General features: G+C 35.1%; 1 protein-coding gene across 5 annotated transcripts in view; it reads left to right on the forward strand.

Annotated features, from left to right (window-relative positions):
- The first annotated feature begins 307 nt into the window (after positions 1-307).
- Positions 308-22,535, forward strand: part of LOC100919855 (OX-2 membrane glycoprotein) — a 36,477-nt gene continuing 14,249 nt past the window's right edge. For 3 of the 5 annotated variants that reach the window (XR_004232985.1, XM_023500980.2, XM_031959657.1), the window contains exons 1-6: positions 308-918; positions 2,014-2,271; positions 6,083-6,164; positions 8,688-9,014; positions 18,025-18,303; positions 21,404-21,511. Coding sequence is in view for 4 of the 5 variants with exons in the window: in XM_023500980.2 (XP_023356748.1) it covers positions 2,260-2,271; positions 6,083-6,164; positions 8,688-9,014; positions 18,025-18,303; positions 21,404-21,511 (808 nt within the window). In the remaining variant the exon portion in view is untranslated. The remainder of the gene's footprint in view (positions 919-2,013; positions 2,272-6,082; positions 6,165-8,687; positions 9,015-18,024; positions 18,304-21,403; positions 21,512-22,535) is intronic. The other 2 variants (XM_012546780.3, XM_023500981.2) reach the window with 2 other exon arrangements.

A 22,535-nucleotide genomic window follows, 5' to 3' on the forward strand; every position in this document is an offset into this window, starting at 1 on the left:
ATATTAGTGCTTTAGAACAGTTTTCATACTATTGATAGCTTTGTTTTCTTCTATCGAAAACGGATGGACTGACAATTTTTAAAAGAAGAAATGCATGCTGTTGACACCCATAAAAGATACAACTAATAAGTTATAACTGATAAGAGAAATTCAAATTAAAACAACCTTAGGATTTGTTTTAAAGGTTTGACAATGATGATTTTAAAAAATATCAAATCTGCATAAAAATCTGATTGAGCCTGAAAAAAATCTTTAGAACTCCGCCTATAACCACTCCTCTAGCATGTGTGAATAATAATGATTACTAAACCATCTGAACCTAACTTTTTTTCTTTTACGGCAGAGTTATAAATTTAATGGAATTGCTTCCCCTGAATTTGACAGCCTGAAAATCCCTGGAGCCTGCGAGATCCTAGAGAATGAAGGGCTTCGGTCCTCCTACTGAAGCAAGGACAGCAAATGAAGGGATGAAACAGAGATGGCTTAAGGAAGAGAACAGAGTGCTTGCAGAAAGCGGGATGCTGGCGGAGCGGCATCCTGTAGAGCGAAAACAGTGCAAAAGCAGATCGCTGCTCGGGACTGGGACACCTTAAAACTTTTCTAGCTTTCCGTCAGCATCTTTTGCTAGTATTTAAAGGCAGGTCATTCTTGCCTCTGGCTTAATCAATCTTGAAGCCAGACGCTTGCTTTCGGGACTAGCTTTAAGAGAGCTGCCTTTGGGACCTGCAACCGCGGTTGGATTTTTTGCAGTGCTGGGCTGAGAAGTGAAAGAGAAAATTACTTCTGGGAATAGACTGAAGACCGCTGCCCCAGAGCAGCAGAACCGTACTTAAATCCAATTCTCGCGAGTCAAGACATCACCCGGTGATTGTCACGCTCCTCGTTGAATGGGAAGGAAGATACGCAGCAACAGGGAATGTGAGCGCTGGGGGGTAGAGGGAAGGGGGGAGGTGGTGGAGGGAGACCCTGAAATTCAGCCACTTCAGCCTTTTGTTTATATGAGGAAGCAGAGGGCCAGAAAAGAGCGAGTGCTTTTCTATATATTATGGAATCTTTTGATTGGAAAGAGTGGGCAAAAATAATACTCGAAATGCCTTCCTGTCGTGGAAGTTTTGTGAACATCAAAGGAAATAATGTATGTGAAAAAAAAAAAAAAAAAAAACTTTGTAGCTCGAAAGTATTACATGGGTAATAATAATGTTAAAAAATAGCTAATATTTATATATTCCAGACACTTTTCATTTTTATCTCCTTTGATCCCAAGGTAAGTGCTATTATCTTTCCTAAGAGATGAGGAAACGGAGGCAAATAGAAGTGGAGTGGTGCTCAGAGTCAACTAGCTAGTAAACTGTCTGAATCTAGATTTAAACTCGGGAAGATTAGTCTTCTTGAGTCCAGGCTAGGCACTCTATCAACTGTGCCATATCACTCCCTGAAATCTACTTTATTGAGTAACTTTCTAGAAACAACGCTAGATTTTGTTTAAGAGAATTTCCCTGGATTTGTACTTGAAACTAAGCTTATATAAAACAAGCCACACATTTTTTATGAAAACCTAAAACCCAGCATTGAAACAATTCATATGTGGGGCAGCTAGATGGTTTTTCAAATCAATACCAAAACAGAAATCAGTGAAAAATATATACAGGAGAATTTTTATATTAGACAATACAGTGTGAAGGAGCTCTCCCATTGGGAGTGAGGTATCCAAGACAAGCGTCCCAAATCTCATTTAAGGGTAAATTTCCCAGTCTCTTTTGTGGCAAGTTGGAGTTAGGGACATAATGGAGAATTCTTCTCAAGTCAACTTCTTCTCAGTCTTTTTTCCTCTCAGTAACCTAAAGTGTTGCTGGAATTATCAATCTTCCATCTCAAAGCAAGGAAGCCAGAAATGTCTGAAGACAGTACAGAAATTAAAGTCACTTTCAGAATCTTGAGAAGTCTTAAAAATTGAAGACACTCAAAACTCTCTTCTCTCTTGCTCTTACCAACTCTAGCCCACTCTTCCTACAGGTTAAGAATATTGAGCTCCACTAGTGAGCAGAGACTCCCATACCAATGTGTCACATTTGAACTAGCTGGTGTTCCATCCACTCACTGCGCCACCAAGCTTTCAGTTCTCCATAAAGGGGCGTGACTCATGTTGTCTGGAGAAAATCGCTCCTGGTTTTCTTCTGCAACGGATTCTGAGCTCTTTAGCTTGGAAGTCCTTTCAGTCGCCAAAATCTTGGAGAGTAAGGGACTTCCCTCTTCTGGCTGATGGAGCTGCAAGTAAGACCTCTTTTCTTACATAGGAATGAAAGAGAGACGGGCGCGAGGAGTTGGAGAAGGGGAGTTGGGAAAGGGGAGTTGCCATCCTTTGAGAGAAGGTTGTAAAACAAATCATGGAGGCTTAAATTTTTTGCCGTGTGGGCCGGAGAAGGATAAGGGGATTATACATTTTATATCTCACACTGCTATTTGTTGTTTATTTATAAATTGTTCCTCTATATTCTATCACCAAATGAGGAAGAGAACACAAAGGAGAAAACAAAGAAAATATTCAATTTAAGTCCATCTTTACTGAATCTGCCTGTTCTTTTGTATATTGTAACTTTATAATACAGTACTTTTTGTCTCCCTCTGCCACGTTTAAAAGAGTATGTGCGTGAAAGTATATCACACATACATATATAACAAATGTAATGTTTGTTTTCATGTATATATGTATATCCACACACAGAGAGATGATATAATATTGATCCAAAAAGTTTTTATCTCCCAGGAATTTAACAAACTTACAAACTGTAGATTTGAAACAATAGTCAAGAGTTTAATTTTTGTCATGATTGTATGGTTTATTTACATAGAGTTATTAATAGTACTTTGTAGTGTTTTATTTCAAAAGTAAATCTACATTTGAGAACATCAGTAAATTTAAATGGGTAATTGGTATATTATCAAAATCTATTTTCTTTTCTCTCCTGGGCTGACTTGCAACTTTTTAGATTTTGCCACCTTGCTCTAGCTGCCGTCTTACTTTGGAAGTTTCCTCATCATCTTAGACCTTTTTATCCTAGTCTTGCCAATATGCTGGCTGTTTTATTTCATTAGCAAGTTTCTCCAGGAATGTACATTTTGAGAGAGTCAAAAACAGCCATATTTACTTCCAGCTCTTTGTTGGTTTTCTTTTTTGCCTAAACCCAACTCAGAAGATCTTCTCTTCATTCAATGAAAAAATTTCTTCTCCCAGAGATAAAATAGCCGAGCAAGGTGTTAGGTTTTCATGGCCACTGAAGACTTCTCTTTTACTAAAGATTACTGAAAATACAGCTTTCTGCATACAATTCTTTGTAACATTATCAGAATTAATATGTACTTTTTCTTTAACATAGTAACAATGAAATAATAAAATGCTTTACCAAGATAAAATTGGTAACATGTAAAACATTTTTCTCACCAGTAATTCCCTAGAATTCTGTGTCCTTTTCTGCTAACATCTCAATTTTAAAAAATATCAATTCCAGAAAAAATTTATTTTTTATAACAAATGAAATCTACAATGACTTTACAGACAACAAAATTCTTAAAACTAAAACATTTTAACTTGAATCTTATCTTTTACTTTGTCAGATGATAGTATGAAAACATTGTATTGTAATACTCTACTGCTGTAAATCTTTGCACTTTGTCCACCTTCTGAAAATCAAGAGAAAGATTGCTGGGATTTAAGTCTTTGCTATGGGAAGCCATCAACACTGGTAAAGTCTCAACACCACCTCTGATACTCTGTCATTCATGGCTCATGGATGGTGTTAGAGATAATCAGGAACATACTAACTTGAAATAATCCCTCAGCAACAACATCTACTCCATATGCTAAATCCATATCTGAATTGAAATGTTAGCAAGCCAATTTTAAAAAGTGCTTCCCAGCTTTCCTTTTCTTAAGAAAAAAAAAAAAAAAAGGGAAAATTTCATCTTAGATATATTAAAGTTACCTGCTTTGGGAGTAGTTGAGTATGGTTCAAGATAATGACTGATGGGAAGAAGGTTTTTTCTGGGATCTTTGATTTGGGGTTTTTGAGTTCAGGACTTGGTGAAGGGGATGGCAGTATGAACATAGAATGTTCTCTGATTTACCTAAAGTTAGTTAACAGGAAGGTTGTAAAGGGAGGATAATTCATATGATTCCAGGTTCTATGAACCCATCTCAAATCAGATGAACATTTTATCTTTCGGATTCTCCCTGGGAGAAGAGAAGATTTTCTGAGTTAGTTTTGGGGTAAAAGCAAAAAAGAAAACCAGCAAGGTCCTATTAATACTTACCTCCCAAAAGAGGCAAGAGATAAGGGTGTATGTTACGTGGCAGTTCTGTTTCATAAATTATCTGATTTGCCAGAAAAATAGCTTGAGTTATTTTCTCAAATGAGGGATGTAAGGTTTCTTTTTTTTTTTCCTCTTTTTTTTTTATTTTTTATTTAATAGCCTTTTATTTACAGGATATATACATGGGTAACTTTACAGCATTAACAATTGCCAAACCTCTTGTTCCAATTTTTTACCCCCTCCCCTAGATGGCATGATGACCAGTAGATGTTAAATATATTAAAATATAAATTAGATACACAATAATTATACATGACCAAAACATTATTTTGCTGTACAAAAAGAATCAGACTCTGAAATATTGTACAATTAGCTTGTGAAGGAAATCAAAAATGCAGGTGTGCATAAATATAGGGATTGGGAATTCAATGTAATGGTTTTTAGTCATCTCCCAGAGTTCTTTTTCTGGGCATAGCTAGTTCAGTTCATTACTGCTCCATTAGAAATGATTTGGTTGATCTCGTTGCATTATTAATCATAAACACTTTGAGTGTCTAATATTTATTTAAATGAATCACTGAATTGAAGTGTTAGTCTTGACCTAAAGAATGGCAATAGGGATGAAAGGAACCAATAAGATTTGGTATTGCCAATCATGTTCAATTCTTCATGACCCCATTTAGTGTGTTCTTGATAGAGATGTTGGGAAGCTTTTCCATTTCCTTCTCATTTGATAGATGAGGAAACTAAAGCAAATGGAGTGGTGACTTGCTCAGAGTCACAGAGCTAGTCATTGCCTGAGGCCAGATTTGAACTCAGGAAAAGGAATCTTTCTAAATCCAGATTTAATGCTTTATCTATTGTGCCACTTAGCTGCCCAGGACTGGCTGACTAGATGTCAAACATAGGTGGAGGAAACGAATATAACACTAAGTTTTAGAATCTAGGTGATTGGGAGAATGGTGCAAGTATGGAAGTATAGAAGGGACTAATTTTAAATGAAAAAATGTTAATTTTAGACATGTTCAAGTTGAAGTGATTACTATCCATCTAAAGCCAAGAGGCTTTATAATTTTGACAGATTAAATCCTGGGGGAAGCTCACTTGAGAGGATTTTCAGCTTCTTCAAGGTGGCCATGAAAACTTCATCTGAGATAAAGCCATTAACTAGCTGTGTCACTGTGTACAGGTCACTTTACTTTTCTAGACTTAAGTTTCAACCTCAATGACTTTCAGAAGAAATCTTCCCAGCTTTAGTAGTTTATTTTGGAGTATGCTGAAAGAGAGGGGAACAGGAGATCAGGATAGTGGGTTACATATTACCGTATTACAGCTTTTATGCAGGCCCTTCATAGCTTTCTGTAATTGTCTGGTTTCAAAGACCGGTTCTGGTGAGTTTGGGGAATTGTTACTAACTTGCTCTTCAAATAACAGCCTTTCAGACTTCTGGGAAAAAAAGAAAAAAAAGTATTTTTGAAAATAGTGTGAAAATTGCTGGAGACATAATGTGCCGTTCACAAATAGTCACTGATTATTCTCAGTTTGGCAGGCTCTTGTTGTTCACCTTTCCTTAAATCAGAGCAAGCCTTTTTGAAGTCATAGTTAGTGTGTTTGGCTGCAAAGTCATGATTTCTGATACGCTGGGAACAAAAATCAAACAGAATGTTGACAAAGTAATCATTGACTGATGTCTGAAAAATTCTCTGAAATAAATAGGACATTGTGTTTTTGTTGATAACTAAAGCTTCATCTGAATGTTCTTTTTTATCTCCAGGTACATGAGAAATTCTTCTCTCATCATTTCAAATACAGTCTGATTTGGAGCATGACTCTTGTGATGCAGTGCTGGACACAAGGTAAAAATATAGTATTCTCTCTGATACTTTTAGCAAATATCAGCAATGAGATAGAGTAAGCTTGATGTTGTTGTGTTATATATTATAGACTGTGTCTGAGTGACTCACCAAATTGAATGTTTTTGTGAAGATTTTTTGGTTTTGGTCATCATAGTCATTGAGAACCAAGCAATATTGGGTTGCCAAATAACAAATTCAATTACATCATCATGATGAACAATTAATCTTCAGTCTTCAAGTTTTTGTCCAGTTTTGGTGAAGACAGAACACAGAAAATGGATCAAAAGCGAGCACAGATTATTTCATTTGTTAGACAAGGAAGGAGAAGAACACATTTAAGAGTTCCTAATGGTTCAGATTTACTCTGGGAAGGAAATTATGCTAGAAATTTATTACTCCTAATGAGCTTGTCATTGTTGTTGTTTTTCATCCTTCATTCTAGAAGGGAACAATGCCCATTAGAAGGGTGATATCTTGGGTCACAAGTAAATTGGATTTAAGTGAAACAGAGCTGTGCAACGTCATCACTCTTACTCTCTCCTCCAGAGTCATCTGAGTCCAGTGGCAAGACATAAATCATGATGACTGAAGATGGTCCTGAAAAATCTTAGAGACCAATCCTCTCATTTTATAAATTAAAAAGGCTCAGAGAAATTAGGTGACTTCCCAAGATCATTTAGTTAGTAACAGAGTCACAACATTTCGTTACTCATACATAAGGGAAAAGTATATGTTTTCAAGAGGGACATAGATCACTAGAACTTTTAAAGTCATTTCAGTTCAACATAATTCCTCAAGTATTTATTCAGGTAGCTCTGTAACATAAAAGAGAATGCTGAGCTGGAGTCAAGAAGTAGTTGTTTGTTGGTCAGTCATTTTGCTCATATCTGATTCTTTGTGACCTCATTTGGAGTTTTCTTAATATAAATACTAGGATGGCTTTGCCATTCCTTCTCCAGTTCATTTTACAGATGAGGAAATTAAGGCAAATGGGATTAAGTGACTTGCCCAGGGTCACACAGCTACAAAGTGTCCGAGACAAGATTTGAAAGCAGGTTTTCCTGTCTTCAGACCTGGCACTTTCTCCACTGTGTCACCTATACCTACAGTTAGAAACACCTGACTTCAGATGCCGTTCAGACAATTACTGGACAAGTCAGTTAACCTCTGTCTGCCTCTTTCCTCAACTGTAAAATGAGGATAAGCACCTAACCTTGCTTGTTGGGAAGATTAAATGTGATCATATTAGTAATGTCCTGTTCCCTTTAAATGCAAATAGGTGCTTAATAAGTGCTTGTTTCCTTCCTTATTCTGGGACAAGAAATAAGAAAACTTGAATTTAGAGATCAGATCATCTAAATTCTGATGCACTTTTTTTGTTTTGTTTTTGTTTTTTGTTGTCATTGTTTTTTACAATATTTTTGACTGATGGTCATCTGTCTTCTTGAATACTGACATCAGGTCAGTCTGTTATACTTAGAGATCCATAATTGTTAGAAAGTTTGTCTTTAAACTGCATCAAAAGAACTTTGAACTGCTGTGCCTAATTCTGGGGATCAGTCCTTGGAGTTCCTCAGTACAAATAAATCTCTTTTCTGCATCTCAATGCTTTAAATATTTGAGGCTAGTTATTATGATTCCTCTGTTTACATGAATATTGGCACAGAAGCACTCAATAAATTTCCAAATAATTAAAATTTGACAGACAGAAAATAATGTCAAGATTGAAAGATGAATTGGATTTGGTTTTCTTATTTCTGGAGAATAAGAGACTGAAGGGCAACTTGTAGTTTTCAAGGACCTGAGGAATAGCAGCACAAATGCTGATCAGAAAAGCAGCATTACCTGGTGGGTAGAATACTGAATCTCAAGGCAGGACAACCTGGATTGGAATCTTCCCTCTGACATTTACTAGCTTTGTGATTTTAAGAAAGTCATCTTTCGGAACCTCATTTTCTTTGTCTATCAAATGAGGATAATAATAGCATTTACCTCATAAAGTTGTTGAAAGGATCAAATGACATAACATATAGAAAGTGTATTACAAATTCTGAACTGGAATTCTGAAAATTATTATCTTTGTGGCTAAATCTTAAGAAAATGGTTTAGATTGCAGTATCTTGAGGTTGAGATTTAGGGTCATAATTCTAAAATTGTAGAGTAGCTAGATGAACTATGAACATGCAATTTGAAATCTAAGATTCTTTTAGCTTAGGGTGTCCATTCTATTTAATTTGCTGTTTCATTTATTACTCTGATGCCATTTACTACCGATAGTATAAATTCAGAATTGGGAGTTTTGAGGGTGAAGGAACTATACTTTTTTATTCCCCTCTTTCTCATTTTCTTTAATTTGAGGGAAAAAATCCTTTAACTAAGAATTGTAGGGACATAAAAAGGCTATAGGAATATAAGATCTCCTACAGGCATGCATTTATAGAGAAGAATTCACAGAAGTAACTGTGAATCAAGGTGATGTTGGTCTCTTACTAAAAAGAAAAACAAACTCTTCTGAACCCACAGGAAATGTGGTGACTGAGGATGAGACAGTGATGCTAGAGAGACCTGCTTCCTTAAAATGTTCCCTGCAGACTCTTCAAGAGATCATGATAGTCACATGGCAGAAACTCATTTATGGAAGACCAGAAAACATGGCAACTTTCAGCCAACAACATGGAATAGTAATCCAACCAGCTTACAAGGATAAAATAGAAATAACCCAGCCGGGACTCAGTGAATCAGCCATCACTTTCCTGAAAACTTCAGTTGAGGATGAGGGATGCTATTTATGCATCTTTAACATCTTTGGTGTTGGAACAGTCTCAGGAAAAACCTGCCTCAGCCTTTATGGTGAGATTTTGTATCTATTCATGCATATCATTAGTAATCTGGGAGATTTTTATGTTTTTTGTTCATTTGTTTTGCCTGTTGCTTTTTAAATAAATATTTCTTTTTTATGTTTCAAAATTTCTCCCAATATACATTCCTTTCTTATCTCTTGAAGACTCATATGTTATAACAAATATTTTTTTTTTAAAGAAAAAAAGAGGAAGAGGGGAAAAATAAGGAAAATTGACCAATACATTTAAAAAGTGGGAGGGGCTCCCACACCCATGAACCTATCAGTACTGCAAAGAAATGGGTTGGAGGTATCTCTTTGGGATTATGTCTGGTTTTTTTTTTTTTGTAATTTTGTAGCATTTGCTTTTTATTGTTTTATGGTTTTCTTCCATTTCTATTATTGTAGTTGCTGTGGATATTGTATGGTTATATAGACTTTACTTTGCACCAGTTCTAGAAGTTTTTCCATGTTTCATTTTATTCATTATGTTTGTCTTTTCTTACAGCACACTCAAAAGCCATTTATCTATATATGACTTTTATCTATAACACGAGGCTATATATATGTATGTATATTTATATATTATTTGTTAAGCTTTTTAATTTCATATACTCAAAATCATCTTTTTTGTCTTTCCCCCAATTCTACTTTTTTATAAAGCTTTTTATTTTCAAAACATATGCACAGATAATTTGACAACATTGATCCTTGCATAGCTTTGTGTTTCAGAATTTCTCCTTCTTCTCCCACCCCCTTCCCTAGATGGCAAATAATTCAATATATGTTAAACATGTTAAAATATATGTTAAATCCAAAATGTATAAACATATTTGTACACTTCTCTTGTTGTACAAGAGAAATCAGATTAAAAAAAAAAAGAAAGTAAATGAATAACAAAACAAAATGCAAGCAAACAACAACAAAAAAAGTAAGAATATTATGTTGTGATCCACATTCAGTTCCTACAATCCTCTCTCTGGGTGTAAATGGCTCACTTCATCACAAGATCATTGGAACTGGCCTCAATCATCTCATTGTTGGAAAGAGTCAATATGCTTAACATTAAAAAAAAGAAAATTATGTCTCTATAAATGTTTTTCATTCTTTTTCTCTTTTTTGTCTAGTTTAAATTTTTATTCTTGGCCTTATATTTATCTTTTTTTGAGCTCTATATTCATTAGGGAATTAAAACTTGTAAAGCACCTATTTTGAGTTCCCTCTTCTAAAAAATTTATACTATCACTTTATCAAACTACCTCAACTTAATTCTATTCTGCAAAATATAAAGAAGGTAGAAGTATTGTATCATGTAGAATTTTTCCAATATCTCTGATTATGTGGTACATTTCTACTTCCTTACCTTCCTCATAATAATTGTTTAAAGAATTTGATAAAATACTAGTGAAATTCATTTGGAATAATAGAATATTTAAAATAATAAAAGAAATAATTGTTCATTTCTCTTCTCTGGTTTTGGATGGGTTGAGAACTGATGTTCTTTGTTATTTTAATTTATTTTTCTTTATATTTGAAGGGATTTCTTTCAGTTGCTTGTAAAATTTATTATCTGTCATTGGAATCCATAGATTTAAACACTATGCGTCCTAAACTTTGCAACATAGGTATGACTGTTATATATACATGTTTTCATGAGTTTATATGTGAATTCTTTTAATTGACATTTTGTTTCTATATTCAAAAGTTCTGAGAAGTTTTCTCATTATTTCTTGCATTATGGTGTTTAGGTTTTTTTTACTTGTCATGTTATTCTTTTGTTTTTTCCCGAGGCAATTGGGCTTAAAGTGATTTGTCTAGAGTCACACAGCTAGGAAGTGTTAAGTGTCTGAAACCAGATTTGACTCCAGGGCTGGTGTTGCCATGTTATTCTGAAAGACCTATGATCCTTAAGTTGTCTTTATGCACACTATTTTTTTAATTTTATTTTTTAAATTATACATGATCATTCATTTTTTAACATGTTTCCATAAGTCATTTTGGGAGAAAAAGATTAGAACAAAAAGGAAAAAACCATGAGAAAAAAACTTCAGAAGAAAAAAAAAAAAGGGGTGAAAACAATATGCTTCAATTTGCATTCAGTCTCCATAGTTCTCTCTTTGGATGCAGACTGCATTTTCTATTCAGAGTTTGTCAGAATTACCTTAAATCACTGAATTTCTGAGAAGAGCTAAGTCTGTCATAGTTAATCATCATACAATCTTGCTGTTGCTGTGTACAATGTTTTCCTGGTTCTGCTTGTTTTACTCAGCATCAGTTCATATAAGTCTCTCCAGGCTTTTCTGAAATTAACCTGTTCATCATTTCTTTCTCTTAAAAAAACAAACAAATAAACATTTATAAGCTATACGTCTACATTCATTTTAACATTTCTACATGAGTCATGTTGGGATAGAAAAAAACAAAAGGGGAAAATTATGAGAAAAAAATAGAAGGGAAAAAAAGGGGTGAAATAGCATACTTCAATTTGCATTCAGTCTCCATAGTTCTCTTTTTGGATGTAGACTGCATTTTCTATCCAAAATTTATTGGAATTGTCTTGGATCACTGAATTGCTGAGAAGAACTAAGTCTGTCATCACTGATCATAACACAGTCTTGCTGTCACTGTGTATAATGTTCTCCTGATTCTACTCACTTCACTCAGCATCAGTTCATGTTGTCTTTCCAGATGTTTTTGAAATCACCCTTTTCATCATTTTAAATAGAACAATAGTATCCCATTACTTTCATATACCACAAAATATTTGTCCATTCTCCTATTGATGGCATCCATTCATTTTCCAATTCTTTGGCACCACAAATAGAACTGCTACAAATATTTTTGCACATGTGGATCCTTTTCCCTCTTTTATGATCTTTTTGGGATATAGATTCAATAGTGACATGCTGTATCAAAAAGTATGCACAGTTTTATTGCCCTTTCAGCATAATTTCAAATTGCTCTCCAGAATGGTTGGATCACTTCAAAACTCCACCAACAATGCATTAGTGTTTCAGTTTTCCCACATTCCCTCCAACATTTATCATTACCTTTTCCTGCCATCATAGCCAATCTGATAGGTGTGAGGTGGTACCTCAGAACTGTTTTAATTTATACACACTATTTTTAAGACATAGCATTTTGCTTGTGTAGAGATCGTTTTTTTTTTTTTTAAAGAATTGTTGCTTTTCTGTTTCTTGTCTTCAAAATTATTCTTTTCTTCTATATATTTGTATTCCCATTCCATTATTTTCTTTGGAAAGTCTCATCCCTATGGGTTCAGGATGGTCTTTTTATTCTTTTTTCCTGCTGTACAAGCCATAAAATCTGCTTTCGCATTTCTTGTTTCTCTCTTGAAACATTTGACATAATACTGGTATGGCTCCATGCTTTTTGTAAAGTCATAGCTTCCTCTCCTCATCAGATATTGATTCCTTTCCATTTGTTTTAAAATATTTATTCAGAGATGTTGGGATTCATTTAGATATTCTAGAGACTATCTTTGCTTCAGTTTTTAATATCTTCCCTGATGAATTAACTCTTTGTGCTTAAAGTTTTAAATGGAATTTCCTTTCTCCTGAGATCTTCAGTAATTTGTCTTTTTTTTTCCATTGTAGTGTCTTATTTTTTATTTTCTAACTTTTTTCTTATTTGATAATTGGTACCCTGATGGCTGGACCTCAAAGTTATCTTTCTCCCATTCTATAGGCTCATCATTAAATACTTGTTAGATATTTTGAATTCAGTGTCTTATAAATGTCTCAAAGTAAACATATTCAAAACAGAACTCATTCTATTTACTCTAGAGACTTGATATCTTCTACATTTCTTTATTACTATATAGGTCTTTACTGTTCTCCATTCACCCATTCTCACCATTCACAAGCTCACCCTCATCCTTGATTTCTCACTCTCTCACTCAATCCACGTATCCATTTAGTTGCCAGATCTTGCCATTTCTACCGTCATAAATGCTCTTATACTTTTCCCCTTCTCTCTACTCACATAGCTACTACCCTGGTTCAGACCCTCAGCACTTCTTTCTGGGTTATTGTAAATGCCTTATAAATGGTTTTCCTTCCTTAAGTCTCTCCCCAATCTAATCCATCTTTTTAAAAAATATTTTCCCCAGTTACATGTAAAATATTTTTCACATTTGTTTTTAAAATTTTGAGTTCTAGATTCTTTCCCTTCCTCTCCACCTCACCCCCTATTATGAAAGCACATGTGAAGTTATGCAAAACACTTCAATAAAAGTTATGCTATGAAATAAAATATAGATCACCTCCTGACAAGAGCAATCAAGTGGAAAAAAAGGAGTATCCCTCAATCTGTATTTGGACACAATTAGTTCTTTCTCTAGGCATGGATAGCATTTTTCATCATTAAGTCCGTCAAAGTTGTCATGGATCATTGTCTTGCTGATTTTACCTAAGTCATTCAAAGATGATCATCCCAGAATATTACCCAGAATTAATACTTTATAATAGCTTGCTTGAGATCGTGAAGGATTATCCTAAGAGTATCCTGCTCATCATTTTCTATAAAAGGATATACCATCATAATCACATCACAATTTATTGAGTCATTCCCAACTGATGGTATCTTTTCAATTTCCAATTCTTTGCCCTGAGAAGAGAGCTACTATAAATATTTTTGTACATATAGGTTTCTTTCCTTTTAAAAAAAATCTTTTAGGATTAATGTATACTAGTGGTATTGTTAAATCAAATGTTATACAAAATTTTATAGCCCTTTGGGAACAGTTTATATCTTTTGATCATATATCAATTTGGGTAATTTTTTTTCTTTTTTATAAATTTGACTCAGTTTCCCATATATGAGACATGGGACTTTCAATTTCTATTTTATCCTTTAGTTCTAGAATATCAAGCCAATTTTCCTTGATCATTTCTTGAAAGATTATTACTAGACTCTTTTTCTGATCATGATCTTTGGTTAGACCAATAATTTTTAACTTATCTCTCTTAGATCTACTGTCCAGGTCAGGTCTATTTTTCCAATGAGACATTTCATATTGTTTTCTTTTTTTCCCTCTCATCTTTTGGTTTTGTTTAATTGTTCCATTATTTCTCATAAAGACATTAGCTTCCACTTGTTCAATTTTTCCTCTATCTCTCTTATTTTCAAAATTCCTTTTGAAACCTGAAGCCTGAAACCAATTCTTATTTTTCTTGGAGGATTTGGATGTAGGATCTTTAACTTTGTTATCTTCTGAGTGTGTGTTTTGATCTTGTCACTACGATCTTTTTATGATCAGAATCTTTTTCTGTTGTCTACTCATTTTCCAACCTATTATTTGGCTTTTAACTTTTTGTTAAAGTAAAACTCTGTTTTTAGTATGGAGGGTGTACTGTTCTAAGCTTCAATGGTTTTGTGCATCTGTTTTCAGAGACCCTTTTAAGGAACTTGATCACAAGCACTCTTCTGCCCTGGAAGTGTGAAGAGTATTTCTGTTCCACTATAGTTGTAAGTTCCAGTATACAAAAACGAGAGTCTTTCATCAGTACTAGTAAAGAGACTTTCTGTGAGTTGAGGCCTCCTGAAGTTATTCCCTCTACTACTGCCTATATCTACTCCTGGTTTTCTGATTTTCCAAAGCTGTCTCACCCCACTGATAAACCTTTCCTGATGACCCTCTAAGATGTTTCTGGTGTCTGTAGGCTGAGAGGTCCAGAAAACAATAGTATTGCTGCTGATTTAGAGGTCTCTATCTCCCTGTGTGCTTCGATGCTCCAAATTTGTTTAGAGTTACCAAAGGAATCTGGAGCATTTTGAGGGGAGAGCTCAGTGAGTTCCTGCCTTTACTCTGCCATCCTGGATCTTCCTTCTCTTAAGCCATCTTCTGCTAAGCTGCCACATGATTTTTCTGTGTTCTAACCATGACTACTCTCCCCCTCCCCATCTAAGATACCTAGTAAACTTCAATAGTTCCCTATTACCTCAAGGATCAAATATAAAGTCCTTTATATTTATAAAGTTTCAGTTATTGTTGGCATCCTCTTAATAGACTTTTCATAAGATAGCTAAGTAACACAGTAGATAGTGTTGAGCTTGGATTTCATTACTGGGATTATACCCTACTTTTTGTGCTAGCTGAAAACTGGAAGCAAAGTAGATTAGCAAAATAGTACTTAGCAATTGGAAATAGCTAAACAAATAGTGATACATGAATGCAACATAATATTACTATACTGTAAAAAAATGATGGGTATGATAGAAATATGGAAAGAACTATATGAACTAATGCAGAGTGAAATCACCCAAGTCAAGAATACCATTCACAGAACTAGAACAGTGCAAATGGAAAGAACAATTACACACAAAAAACAAAATTATAAAGATTATCAAAATTAAAAGGATCAATTATGATTTAAATGAAGAGATATGAGAAGACTTCCCCAATTCACCTCTTCATGGAGGCAATAGATCTGTGAGTGTTTCACATTGTGTAGTTTTTGCATTTTTTTAACGTATCAATTAATTGGAGTTATGTTTTTTCTTATTATTTGTCATAAACATGATCTTCTGGGAAGCAGAAAGGGAGAGACACATGGGATATTATGGTAATGGAAGAAATATAACATATTAAATAAAACATTTAAAAATATAACAAAGCACTTTATCTCAGATCTCTCATTTTTTTTTTCATTTCTGGGACTTAAGGTCATTTCTGCAAAGAGATTTTCCAGTTCTGTTTTGTTCCCAAAGGGGCCATTTAATCTTTTCTTCACATCCAAAAAAAAAAAAAAAAAAGAAAAAGAAAGTAATATCCTCTTAGATCAGAAGGGAGCAGATCATTCAACTAACGATAATGTTAGTTTTGGGGCAATAGTGATTGCTAAGCAGCCAGGAGTCTAGGTTTAGCTATTAGCTCTCATATAGCTTCTGAAGAAGCAAAGGTGATCTTGTCTGTTGCTAAGCTTCCTGGGTTCTTATTCAGCAAAGAAGATAGTTTCTAGGAAACTTATGAGATATGAGGAAAGCAATCATTCAAGGTTCAAATAACATTTGTCCTTGCAGGTTAAGATTGCAGAAGGTACACAACCATTGAATGCTAAATCAGTCATTAATCTATGTCAGTTTACTAGACCAATTCATCAATTTAGTATGACCTGATGTAGGAGGAAGGTAATGTGGAAGAGTTTCTCATTGTTTGCTGTTGTTCCTCTTCCTTTTCTTTCCAGTGCCTCATCTCTCAGTCACTTAGCTGCTTTGTCAAAATGTTGCTTGGTTGCATTTGAACCTTCTATTTCATTTGTCCTGTCACCAACACTGCCTAGAAAGTTAGATGGCATGATGTACATAGAGTCTGAACTTGGAGCCAGGAAGATTGGAGTTAAGATTCTGCCTCAGATACTTAGTAGCTATGTGATTCTGGGCAAGTTTCTTAGCCTCTGTGATTCACTTTCTTCCCCAAAATGAAAATAATAACAATGACAACTTTTATGTACTTTCTATTATATACTACCTCTGCTAAGTGGTTTGTGATTTTTAATCTTATTTTATCCTCACCACAACCTGGGAGATAGGTGCTATCATTATACTCACTTTACAATATAATTCTAGATATAGATATCTAGATACAGATATAGATAGATAGATCCATCTTCCTTTTTGTCATGCTTGAGATATTTTACTTTCTGTATAGTGATGTCACTTTTGCTATTTTATCTCTTGGAAGCTGCCTATCTATCTGGCTAAATCTTGCACTGGCTTATTTCTCTATGCATTGGCTGACTGTGGTATATTATTTATTTAAGTCTATTGTATTTGCCAGACCTTATTTGCATCCAGGCCCATGTTGACTATCTTTTAATGCCATCCACTTCCTGGTGATGACTCCCTGTAAATATATTTAGCTTTTGACTTCTTGACAGATTTCCACTACTTTCAGCATCCATTATCCAGGATTGTACTGTGGCTTTATATTGCATCAGATCTCAATTTGTAAATGATTTTCAAGTTCTCCATAATCTAGCCATGTCCTACCCATCGAACATAATTTCCCACTATTCCTTATCATTGTCTGCTCCCAAAATACATACTAAGCATAACATCATGATGACTCCCACTTCTTGAACCCTTTCTCTAGAGTACCTTATTTCTTACTTTCTACCTATCTGGATCTTAGTCATATTTCAGGTCTGTTGTGACATTCAAACAAGATCAATATAAAATCTTCTGCTTAAAGCACTTTATAACCCAGCTCCTTTTTACCTTCCAGACTTCTTATTCCTTGCTCCTCTTCATGCACTCCATGATCTACCTACACTGGTTTTTCTTGTTATTCTTTATACAAGAATGTGGTATAGCGCAGGCTTAAACCTTTTCCATACTTTTCACCCAAGAAATTTTTATGTGACCCCAGCTATCTAGATATATAAAAGAGGTGTATAAATCAAACATTTACTGATAATATATCATAATTTTGTGATGACTACATTCAGTTACAAGACCCCATGTGGGGTCACAAAGCACACACATGCTGAATTCATTTTGATGAAAGTCCATTGTTGGTTTTTGACTCAGTCCAACCCAAAGTATTCCTCAACTACTAATTCTCTGAAAGTCATCTAAATGTTTTCTTTTTTGTACTGTGTGGTAAGTCCCAGTGATCTTCTGGGAGATGGGGATAGAGACACAGAATGGCTGCAAGCACATCAAGCTGGAGGATAGTGGAAATAATGAGTTCAAGTACATTGGCTGCTGACAATCTGAGTGACAAAAGCTGTGAGCCTTGATTTCTTATTTGGAAAATGTGGGGTTGGATTAGGTCCCTTCCAGCTATAAACCTATAATAGCATCTACCTGATAAGCTTATGAGGATAAAATGAACTAACAAATAATACTTATACTTTGGAACATTATATAATTTCCCTATGAACCTATATATTTTGGAAATCATTTCTTATACTTTTTCTTTTAAACCTTTATAGTGCTGGGCACTTAGATGCTAAATCTGTTTTGATTGAAGTCCATTATTGGTTTTTGTCTCAGTACAGCCTAAAGTATTCCTTAACTACCAATTCTCTGAAAACCACCTAAATGTCACCTGCACTGCCACTGCACGTCCACCTCCAGTGATCTCCTGGAAGGTGGAGCTAGAGGTGCAGAATAGCACCGAGCGCACCAAATATCTAAATGGCACCACTTCAGAAACTAGCATCCTTTACTTCAAAGACCCTGAGAACCAAGTGGGGAAAAAGATACTCTGTATAGTGAAGCACATGGAGAACAAGACGGAATATGTTGTGATCCCAAACAAAAATGGCACAGGTAAAGATGTTCATGCTGGTATTTGTGTGACACAAAGTCAGTGTCATTCTTTGTCTCTTTCTTCATAGAAAAATGGAAAATGGATCCCCCAGGAAAACAAAGAGTTAGGTAACAACCTGAGGGAATATGGGAAGATACTTTGCAGATTTGCAGATGTATTATGCGGTTATATGTGAGTATTGTCCTTGATACTACCAACAACCTACTAGTGTTGTTGTTCATTCATTTCAGTCATGTTTTACTCTTTGTGACCCCATTTGAGATTTTCTTGACAAAGATACTGCAATGGTTTGCAGTTTCCTTCTCCAGCTCATTTTACAAATGGGTAAATTGCAAACAGGGTGAAGTTGTTAAGGTTGGGAAGGGGACCCCAAAAGTTTGGGGTTACAGACTGGTGTTCCCAAGTGTCTCAAAAGAATCTCCAGATTTGAACCCATTTCCTAGTCAAGAGGCAAAGTTTATTGTAATTGTAACACCAATTGGAGCAGGCTAAATTCCAGAAGAGATAAGCTAACTGTTAAGAGAGAGAAGACACTTTTATCCAACTTTCTATCACTGACATGCTAATTCTATGGCCCAGGGGTAGGGCCAGGGCTAGGGAATAATCTCCAGAATTTGGTTCTCAGTGACCAACAGATTTTCATTATTGTCTCAGGAGTTTGGTCTTGAAGACTATCCTGAGTCCAGAAGTTATTTGACAGTCAGCAATGAATTGAGAAGTTGTCTATTCAAAATCAAACAGATTGTTCTTAATTTAGGAGTGTGGGAAGTCCCTGAGGCAGACTCCAAAGCCAGAAGATTTAGGCTTACTGACTTATTGTTAGAACAGAAGACCCCCTTCTAAAATCAGGGAACCTCAAAATCATTGCTGTCTCCCATAGAAGGTATATTATATCAAAGTGACTTGTCAAGAGTCATGGAATCATCTAATGCCTATAGGTACTTAACAAAGGTTCACATAACTTTTTTGTAAGAGTTTCTCAAGGGGAAATATGATAGTACTTTTCGAGTATATACAAATTATATGCAAAATAAATGCAAAATAATTTGAAGGGGGAAGCATTAGCAGATGATAGATCATGAAAACTCATACTAACAATGATACTTGAGCTGAACTTTAAAGGGAATTTATGATTCTAAGAAGAAAAGAAGTTGTTTCTCTGACCTACATTCCATTTGTAGCCTTCCCACATACATCACTGGTTCCCCTGTGCGGATACTAGAGTTATACAAAGGGAGGACCTTTATTTTGACCTATTTCACTCCATTTTGCACTCTGTGAGTAGTTAGGACAAATAGACCATATATCTGGTCCCAGTACTAAGTACTATAGTACTTCAGTACCCTGAAGGGGCATATAGGTCTTTCTCCAGGGAAAATAGCACAGGGTACTCTTCTAAAACTGCCCAGGATTTCTCCACAGGAGAAGACAGTTAACCAAAACACAAGTTTCAAAGAACCCTTATTTTTTCATAATTATAACTTTTTATTGACAGAACCCATGCCTGGGTAATTTTTTTTTTTTTTTACATTATCCCTTACACTCACTTCTGTTCTGACTTTTCCCCTCCTTCCCTCCTCCCCCCTTCACCAGATGGCAAGCAGTCCTATACATGTCAAATATGTCACAGTATAACCTAGATACAATATATGTGTGCAGAAGAGTTCTCTTGTTGCACAAGAAGAATTGGATTCAGAAGGTAAAAATAACCTGGGAAGAAAAACAAAAATGCAAACAAGTTTACATTCATTTCCCAGTGTTCTTTCTTTGGGTGTAGTTACTTCTGTCCATCATTGATCAAATGAAACTGAGTTAGATCTTCTCTGTCGAAGAAATCCACTTCCATCAGAATACATCCTCATACAGTATCGTTGTTGAAATATATAATGATCTCCTGGTTCTGCTCATTTCACTTAGCATCAGTTCATGTAAGCCTCTCTGTATTCATCCTGCTGGTCATTTCTTACAGAATAATAATATTCCATAACATTCATATACCACAATTTACCCAACCATTCTCGAATTGATGGGCATCCATCCATTCATTTTCCAGTTTCTGGCCACTACAAAGAGGGCTGTCACATTTTGGCACAGACAGGTCCCTTTCCCTTCTTTAGTATCTCTTTGGGATATAAGCCCAGTAGTAGCACTGCTGGATCAAAGGGTATGCACAGTTTGATAATTTTTGAGCATAATTCCAAATTGCTTTCCAGAATGGCTGAATGTATTCACGATTCCACCAACAGTATATTAGTGTCCTTGTTTTCCCACATCCCCTCCAACATTCTGCATTATCTTTCCCTGTCATTCTAGCCAATCTGATAGGTGTGTAGTGGTATCTCAGAGTTGTCTTAATTTGCATTTCTTTGAAATAATGACTTGGAGCATCTTTTCATATGGCTAGAAATAGTTTCAATTTCTTCATCTGAGAATTGTCTGTTCATGTCCTCAAAGAGCCCTCTTTAGACATTCTGATTGTCCCCCCTAAAGAATCAACAAGTACTTCTCTTTCTCAGTCCCTGGGAGGTCCCTAGGGCTAAAATACAGGATTTCTAACATTTAAAACTGACCATTTGTATCTTTATGTGAATACATAGTTCCCTGTTTTGTTTCAACTGTAAAACTTGAAACAAGATTTTCATAGAGCCTCCCTTCATTCATAGGCAAGCATAGGACTGAAAAGGATTGTTCACTCAGGGAGGCCTTGAGTCTTAACTTAATTAGAAATGGATAAGTAGAAAAAATTTTTTGCTAGGATTCATTTGAGGGCAAAGCACAGTTTTGCCCCTTTAATCACCTCGATTAAATACAGTATTTTGTTTTCTAGTAAGATCATGGAAAAATATCTTCATCATACCAAAGTCCTGGAATTGTGTTTTGTCTTCAAGAGATTTAAAATTTGAAATAGAAATAAACCTCCAAAATGTATATATGTTTAAAGAAAACAGTTTTTGAGTTAGAGAACAAAGCATGTGCTGAGGAAGAAAATGTTCTCAATAAAATTAAAACCTTGGTTGTATACTTTTCTCCATATTTTGTTTGGATATCTGATTCTTGTTCATTTTATTCTCCCTACTGTCCATTCCCCATCCTCTGCAGGCCATAATTTTTCAGTGCCCATATTTGTGGGTATTCTTGTTCCTGTAGTGATCCTGCTGACCTTGATTGTTATCTTACTGTACTGGAAATATCGACGCCAGAGTAGAGGTGAGTTAGGGGTGGACGGGGTGGGATTGTAGAAAAAGGAGACTGAAAAAAAAGTAGAACCAAGTTGTTTTCTTAAACTGTGGATAAACATTCTCTTATTCAAGAGATGGCAAGGTTTTATTTTGCTGGGTTCAATATCAGACAGTATGTGTCTATATTTTATTGCCTATGTGAACTACACTGGGAGATAGCATAATTTATTAGGTAAAGCATTTCATTGGGAATCATTGGATTTGGACTGGAATTCTGCCTCTTCTACTTCCTACCTGTGTGACTTTAGGAAAGCTTCTTAACCTCTCAGTGCCTCAATTTTTTCACCAGTAAAACTAGGATATTGTACTAAATAACCCACTATGGACTCTTCCTATTCTAAAATCTATGATCCTGTTGTGATCTTATGTCACTTTTTATTTGTGGATGTCAGTTTTCTCAACTAAAATAGGAAGAAAGATTAAATGGTGTTAAACTTTAAATCCTCTGTTGCTCACTAAACATGCTTTTCTTTTGTTCTACTAAGCATTAGGCAAACATACATGCACTTGATCTTCAAGACCTGTGCCCCTTTTCACTAACACTATTTCAGACCAAGATTTACATTCAGGCATAGAGGTGCTGGTCAAATGCTCTACTGTCTGCAGTCATGCCTTATTTTACTGTTCCTGTGGTTGCTGTTATTATTACTAACTTTTAAATGATGACTGAGACACCTTTGAAAGGGAATTGTTTTAAAGAGCCTTTTTTTTTTTTTTTTTTTTAAAGAGAAGTTTCATGAATTAAGCTATCAAAATTCTAGGTGATTTCCACTGAAAAGGGAGAATTGCAAAGGCAATTAGATAGTCTATGCTGAGTGTGTCATGTAAGTTATAAGTATTCAGTGAACAGAATTCACTGTTTCAACAAAAGAAGTCAGGGACTGAAGGACACTATAAAAAGGAGACTGGACAGGAGAATTAGTGAACCTACTGCTGTGGCTTTGGACAAATGACTTCCCTTCTGTTTCCTCCTCTTTAAAAAAAAAAAAAAA

This window comes from Sarcophilus harrisii, chromosome 3 (genome assembly GCF_902635505.1).
Source record: "Sarcophilus harrisii chromosome 3, mSarHar1.11, whole genome shotgun sequence".
Lineage (NCBI taxonomy): Eukaryota > Metazoa > Chordata > Mammalia > Dasyuromorphia > Dasyuridae > Sarcophilus > Sarcophilus harrisii.